This window comes from Rhipicephalus sanguineus, chromosome 10 (assembly GCF_013339695.2).
Source record: "Rhipicephalus sanguineus isolate Rsan-2018 chromosome 10, BIME_Rsan_1.4, whole genome shotgun sequence".
In the NCBI taxonomy this organism is placed as follows: Eukaryota; Metazoa; Arthropoda; class Arachnida; order Ixodida; family Ixodidae; genus Rhipicephalus; species Rhipicephalus sanguineus.
In genome coordinates, this window is record NC_051185.1 from 19,812,780 (window position 1) to 19,820,143 (window position 7,364).

The 7,364-nt window shown below is 47.5% G+C and overlaps 1 protein-coding gene across 1 annotated transcript; it reads right to left on the bottom strand.

Annotated features, from left to right (window-relative positions):
• Positions 1–285: 285 nt before the first annotated feature.
• Positions 286–7,064, bottom strand: LOC119407196 (uncharacterized). Its single transcript, XM_037674071.2, has 3 exons — positions 6,868–7,064; positions 5,849–6,095; positions 286–3,744 (listed from the first exon to the last, which is right to left on the bottom strand). The coding sequence occupies exons 1-3, from the start codon at positions 6,975–6,977 to the stop codon at positions 3,457–3,459; spliced, it is 645 nt and encodes a 214-aa protein (XP_037529999.1). The 5' UTR covers positions 6,978–7,064; the 3' UTR covers positions 286–3,456.
• Between the last annotated feature and the right edge of the window lie 300 nt (positions 7,065–7,364).

The following is a 7,364-nucleotide window of genomic DNA, read 5'->3' on the forward strand; positions in this document are numbered from 1 at the left end:
GACCGCAGAGTCAAGTGTGACAGCAATAAAAGCAAGAAAACGCGCGAGGGTGGTGACAACAAAACCATACTCGTGCTTTAGTAAAAAAAAAGGGGGGGGGGGGGGGGGGGGGTAGGGGTACTTCTAAAAAAATAATAAAGAACGCTGGTATGTGGCTGCTTGTTTCGCTATCGAAGTCCTAAGCACAGAACTACTGACGGATGAAACGGGCTGAATAGTGACGTACAGAAAAAGGAGATGTACAGGGGGGGGGGGGGCTGAAGTAGCTCTCATTAGGAAGCAGGGGAGGTCCACAGGGATTGGGCTCTCTTTGGGATGCCCCAGTTCCTGGTACGTCGGCTGTCGACTGCAAACATCGCCGGCGTTTCTTGCTGTCCTTTATTTTTCATTTTCGTAGTCGACTAGCAGATGTTCATACACGTTTGTTGCATCTGTTTATTGCTCGACCATGAGTGACATTTTCGGCATTGATAATTCATATATGGCAAACATTTGCGCATACATAGGCATGGTTTTGTGTACATAAAATCAGTATGTCAGTGCGTGACACTGTCGAGTGTTTCTTCGTGTCCTGTTTTATCCGCGCTGGTGCAATTCCAAGGTGCAATAAAAATGTGTACGCACGTTATACATGTTACTTGTTATGTACTCATATTAACTATGTATAAATATTTTTTTATTGGGTATACGAGTCCAACTGCAGTTTTGGTAGCATTAATTGTACGATCTACGTCTGTAAATAATTTTTTTTTAAGCGTACGGTGCGGATACATTTATTACGAAGCCGAGCGATTCCGCCCATTATTGATTCGAGAAAAAAAAAGAACATTAAGTGGGTTGGTTACAAAGACCAGCTAGATCATATATACGCGAAAAAATTTAAAAAATGAGGCGTTGTTTATATTCGGCATAGTGGGGCTCGAAAGGCGGGAGTGAAGTCGCTATGATAGGTACAGTGGCGAAAGTGCATTGAAAATCGTATCGATCAGCAGGACAAAAAAAAAAGCAAAAAAAAACGAACGCCCCCAACTACACACCCTGTTATTGCAGCGGCTGCGTAGAGGAGCATTCATTTATGCAATAGCCGCTTAAAACATCGCTCGCCCTCCGTAAACCAGTCACAACGACAGTAACTCATTCCACAACACACAGAAAACTTGCATCAAAAGAACTTCCGTGAGTTGCGCACCGTATGATTGACTTTTCTTGCGCGCAAAACAACAACGCGCGCTATCCGCGCCCTGCAACCCGCTGAAAGTTTCAGGTGACGCTGTGACCCGCGCCGCCTGTCGGCGGCGACATGAAGTGCGTCACGCTCCGCCGCTCAGTGAGCGCACTATAAACTTCTAGAACACTGTAATGGCGTTTAAGTAAACACGCCTCATCATGTTTGTCTCCATCCTAATCCACGCCATCCAGCACGATGCAAACACTACAATAGACACACAAACTCAACAATCACACAGAAGCACACATTGTTCAGGACACTGTTCCACAATTCACAACTTGCGGCATTATACCATGTTGAAAAGGAAGACAGTGCTACGAGGTGTGAATGAAGATGAGAGGTAGGTAACTCGACATATCAATGATTATAGGCCAAATTACAGCACCATTCCTACGATGACCAGATTCCGTGTGCAAGAACAAAAAATTAAAATACAGTAAAATTTATGCGCATGCGTGATTCTAACAAGTACTGCTCTTCGTCGTACCGTGCAGTAGTCGAGCACTTTCGACAGATCTGCTACACAACTGCAAACATCAGCGCCAAATAATCGCTGCCATGAACCAACGCACCGGACATTGTCACAGCTAAGAAGAGCTTCACAAAAACCAATCATTCTAGGCTGCAAGCACATGCTGCTTGTCCGTTTCTCACAGCACTGCCTTGTATATCACAAGCCCAACTTTAAATTGCTTTCTGTACACTTCTAAAACTAACTTCAGCACTACAGCGACTAAGACGTAGACTTTCCATCACTCGTTTTCCGGTGTACCGAGGTTGCGCTGCCGAGATCACATTCGCCCAATCAATGCTGACAACCAATACCCCTGAAGCAACCATTGGCCACATAAAAACAGTTGCGCTCAATCTTGTACTTTAAAATTGAAGGACCAGACAAATCAAGGCTTCTTGTTGCCCTCTGTTGCACGACAGGGCATCGAAAGCTACAATTAGACAGAAACGCCGCCATTTTTTTCATAACATACAGTGCTTCGAACGAGTGCAGGCTGTCAGGCTTTACACGATCATCAGACTTAGTACTCCATTTTCATACTTCCGGTACACTGTTGCAGAATCTTCCTCGTACTACGTGTCCGTACTTATGGTGCACCGTTACGGAAGATACGGCAATATTGCTCACATTTGCAAGCAAAAGCGGTGTGCTTCATATTACACGGACACGTACTAAAATACTGTATTAGAGCCGACATTAATGAGAGGCATAAAAAGTGCTGAGCAGTAACAAATTACTAATCACACCTACTGATGGTGATGCTTTCTTTTGGTGTCGGAAAGACTACTTCCAGGTATGGTAGCGATGCGTCAGCAAGTGATAGACTTTGCTTCATAGAGGAACAGTACAAACCGCATTTGTATTCCACTCAACCTGTTTTACGAGATTCGTATACACAGTATGTTTAAGGTACCAACGAGAGTCACGAGGTGTCGTAGTGCAGATGCACTTGGCTCGAGGGCCGGAAATGTCGTGCCGCTTCTGGCAGCAACAAGACCTTAGTGCACCAGGAGTGGCAAAGAACGCCGGTCTGTTTAGGACACGGCTTTGAGATGACGCAAGTTTCACGACGTTTGAGGACTGCCTAAGGATGGGGAATGACAGCAAGGCCTACTTATGAAATACCCATCACCTGCGCTAACTTTGTAGTGCGACGCACTACAATCTCACAACTCTCTATCGTGATGTTTGAGAGACACCGCAGAAGTGTTTCCGTGGGGGTTTGCTTTCATACAATTGCCAATCAAAACAAAAATTTATCCAGGCAAAGTGTTGGGGCCACAGCGTTATGACCCAGATTTACACTTCTAAACCGCACTGCTACAAAAAGTGCGGATTGATCGATAGGTCTAGACGACTGCCCTTCTTGCATAGCTTCTGCAGCGAGAGACCTTAAGCATAAAATGGAGTACAGGATCTAACTGAATGCGAGCGACGAGATGCTGCTGCTACATCATGAGGTTTTCTAGACATCTGCTGCTACGCGTCACAACCAATCTGCAACCTCAAGTCCACTTCGATCGGAAGACCCAATGGCACGGCGCAACACCTGCGTTAGCGAGACTCGGAGCGCACCATAAAGGTCATTTACCATCACGGCAGAAAGACCACTGCCGTTTGTCAAGGCAGTTAGTTCTCTTTTTTTCTACATCACTCGGAGCGCAGTCGCTCTCGAAACGGCCGAGCGGGCCGCGAGAGGCAACGCCACCAGCTGTCACCGCTCCGGCGGAGTGCGGTCGGTGACCTCCACGCGGTCCACCACACCGGAAAAGGTCGCCCTCCGGGCGATCCGCGGGGGCGAACCCCTCGCCTCGGCCGGCACGCTGATGGTGTCCGAGTGGTGGAGGTAGGCCTCCCAGAGCTCACGCCGCCAGTGGACCAGGGCGCGCCACAGGCGCTGCAGGAACCCGACGGTCAGCAGCAGACTTGTGATCGCAACTCGACGCGTCGTCGTCAGCACCACTGTGGCCGCCTGCTCCATTTTCCACTGCTGGGGGAGCACCTGCAAAAAAGATATTTGAAGAGGCATCGACGCAAAAATTTTGGTTTGGCGTTTTTTTTGCTGCAATATGTTGCTGGGGGCCTATTAGTCATAACACGGCACATCGCTTGCTGCAGCACGTGACAGATATTTAATTACAGTCTGTTACCAACCTGTCCAAGTTACGTTTCAAGAGAGCTCCGAGAACAACAAGCCGCCCGGTGCAAACAACACCATCTAGCGTGTGAAACGACACGCAGAACTGTGATGCACTTCTGCGTTGTCTGCAGTATGTGCCGACATTCTTTCACCTGCCATATGTGCTGTGCAATATTGTTATTATCATCATCGTCATCTGGTGGCAATGACTTTCTTGAGGCTTCCTACACGTTCGCCTCACGCATGGACTAGGAAGCACCTGCCGAAGAGTAGCCTGCTGGCAAAGGCACGGCAAAAGGGCAATGGAGACTATGGCGTCATCATATTAGCTGTGCCAGCTCGGAGCTCGGCCGCAGTGGTGACGCCTCGGAAGTTGGGAGTCACATTAGATGATGTCAATGTCGCAAGATGCGGCATATAGTAGTGCTGCATCGCCCACACGAACTTCAATGTCCATATAAAATACCTTCCAAGCTATATTCGCTGTTCTGATTTAGTAGATGTTATTTGCATGTTCGCAAGAATCGATCCCACAGGCCGTCTCGGCCGCAAAATTTTGTGTCAGTACCCAATTAAAGATTAGCCGAAACCCTTGGAGGCCATTTGTCAAAGTCAACTGACAGATACCGCGGTGGTCTAGTGGTTATGGTGCTTGACTGCTGACCCGAAGGTCACTAGATGGAATCCCTGCTACGGCGGCTTCATTTCGATGGAGGCGAAATGATAGAGGCCCGTGTACTTAGGTTTAGGTGCAAGATAAAGAACCCCAGGCGGTCAAAAATTTCCAGAGTCCTCTGCTACAGCATCCCTCATAATCATATTGTGATTTTGGAATGCAAAACCTCAACAATTATTATTATCAAATGACAGATACCCAATGAATGGAAATAGGTATTCTACTGATCACATCTAGTGCTTAAATTTTCAAAATTACATTTTAGGGTTTTACATGCTGGCCAGCTGGGGTGCTTGACTATGCACCTATATCTAAGTGCCTGGATGTTTTTACAATTTAGCCCCCATCCAAATACAGTCACTGTTAAGAAGCAAACAATTTTTCACTTTTCTTTAGTCTAATTATCATTTGTTGATAACATTTGTCACATTGTTGATATCGTTTTTCTGCACAATCAAAGGTCACATCTTGTGTGGGCGTAAAATGTAAGATAGTGATATTAACGTAAAATCCACGTGTAAATTAGTCGGATGGTTAGCTAATACAGCTTAACGTGCCGAAGCAACTCAGGCGATGAGAGAGTGCAGTGGTGAGCTCTGGATAGTTCTGACCACCTGGAGTTCGCTAACGTTCACTGATATTGCACAGTGCTTGGGAGTCTACAGTCGGTAACAACCTAATAAATGCAAGCTCCACCAACAGTCATCCCTGTCCCACCCTGAGAGAATTTGCAGAGATCCAATCACAACTGCTAATTTTTTAACGTCAAGCCCTTTTCAAGTGTTTCAGATGGTGTTGCCATACAGGCACATGTCCATGTCACTGGTTATAAGTTGAAAACTTGGACGTCCTGGCAACTTTCATCGGAGATTTTGAAGTCAATGCTAAGCCAAAGGTCATATTTTAGAGAGGAACAACGAACCTTTAGTTTTCGATGTGCATGGTATTTACATTTAGTACGGAGAAAGCACTTGCAGTTTAAAAGGAAACCAGCTTGCACAACTCTCTCACGTAGGTGATTGACAAGGGCACTGCAGTTTTCGCGGGCGGAGCTTGTATTTATTCTTGGGCTGTACTATATTGTTTCGCTTCCATCGAAATGTGACCGCCACGGCCGGGATCGCACCCGCATAATTCGGGTCAGCAGCTATGTGTGTATTTGTGTTGACTGATGCGATGTGTGTTTTCGCCTGTAACACCCTGCAAAAGCCCCTACTGTATTGGCTGTACTGTATAGGCTTAGCAGTACTGTAGGTAAGTCACGAGAGTTTGTGGGTGTGCAGTACCTACTTTGCGCAGGCCTCCGTCGACGGCCACTCCGATGCACTCCATGCACTGGAACCAGAGGGCGAACACTCTGGAAGCGGCCGCCTCCAAGGCAAGGCTCGGGCTCCAACCACGACCCGAAGAGTAAGCGCAGGCCGCCAGAACCAACAGGAGCCACGGCACACGCATCCACCACAGCCCCAGCAGCAACGACAGGACCGCCATGATCTGCGCCTCCGAGCGCCAGATGTGCAGCCGTTCGGCCAGGGACCTGACAAAAAGAAGATAGAACGAGTGGTGATCTGTTGTAGCCTTGTAGCTCACTAATGTGGCTGTACAGACGAGTTGTTAAGACATGACGAAAAAAATTGGGGTGGCTGTGCACTAGTGGTACGAAGATTGAGGAAACAGCGGGGCTGGTGACCTTACCTTCCTCCTTTCCCTCACTTCCCTACAAGTCTATGCTACGTTTTACCCTCTCCCTCCTCCTCACTTTCCTTTCCCACCCCCTTGCTATACCATACTACGCATGGGTATGTAATGCCTTACTCTTTCCCCTTCTCCTTTCCCTCCCCCCTCATCTTCCTTTCTCACTATCTTTGTCTCGTTCTCTCTCCGATAGCAACGCAATCATATGGTTCTCTTTGTATGCGAGCCGAGGCACAGCTGTGCCAAGTGGTTGCTAGGGGACGCGCGTTTCTGGTCTACACTCTACGAACAAACGGAAAGCTTAAACGGCTCCGCTATTCATAATCTTGAAGAGCACAACCAGATGAAGGTTGTGAAGACGGTTGGCTCAGAATTTCAACCGCATATAAGACGCCACGAAAGCACGGTACGGGTGCGTTCCGTACAGAACAAGGCAATCGGCGGCAAATCCCGTCCCGGCTCTCAGTCAACCCTTCGAACGTTTGCACCGCAAATACAGAGGCATTGAAAAAAAAAGAAACAGAGTCTCTTTCACACCTAGCAAACGAGTTTACCGAGAACGGAAACAGCACAGCAACGAAACCACGAATAGCGCGCCCAGCAAGTTCACTCACCCGTGAGTTCTGATCGCGTGCTTGGTCCATAAGTCTAGCGGCAGGAAGACGCAGTACTGAATGGCCATATCCAATAGGAAAGACATTGTGGAGGCGAAATACGAAGACATGGTGCGTTGGGGAAAAAAAACCCGAGCTTGCGACGAACGCGCCAGAAAACGCCGGTAACTTGAACGAGCGCACGAGACGAGCACACGAACTGGCACGCGACGGAATGATGATGATATCCATGTCACGTGCCTATTACCACGACCACACAGCCGCTGTGTGTGTAGTAGGAGGCTTTAATCGGACCATGTATACGCGATTTTGGTTGGTAACAACTTTATCAGAACCGACATTTACTGCAGGGCAAACAAAGTGCTTATTAAGCTAGAATAGACATACGAAATGTATCTGGGCTGCCCGCAGAAACAACGCAATAGTTTCGTGCAATCGCAAGAATTCAAATGAAGCACCGCAGTCGATTAAAATAATTAATATGATTGATGAACTTA

What these genes read in the sequence shown, in the direction of transcription:
- LOC119407196 (XM_037674071.2), bottom strand. Translation starts at nt 6,977, where the DNA reads ATGTCTTCGTATTTCGCCTCCACAATGTCTTTCCTATTGGATATGGCC. An exon ending in CACGCGATCAGAACTCACGG is followed by an intron (nt 6,096 to 6,867) that starts GTGAGTGAACTT and finishes TCTTTTTGTCAG; the next exon opens with GTCCCTGGCCGAACGGCTGC. An exon ending in TCGACGGAGGCCTGCGCAAA is followed by an intron (nt 3,745 to 5,848) that starts GTAGGTACTGCA and finishes TCTTTTTTGCAG; the next exon opens with GTGCTCCCCCAGCAGTGGAA.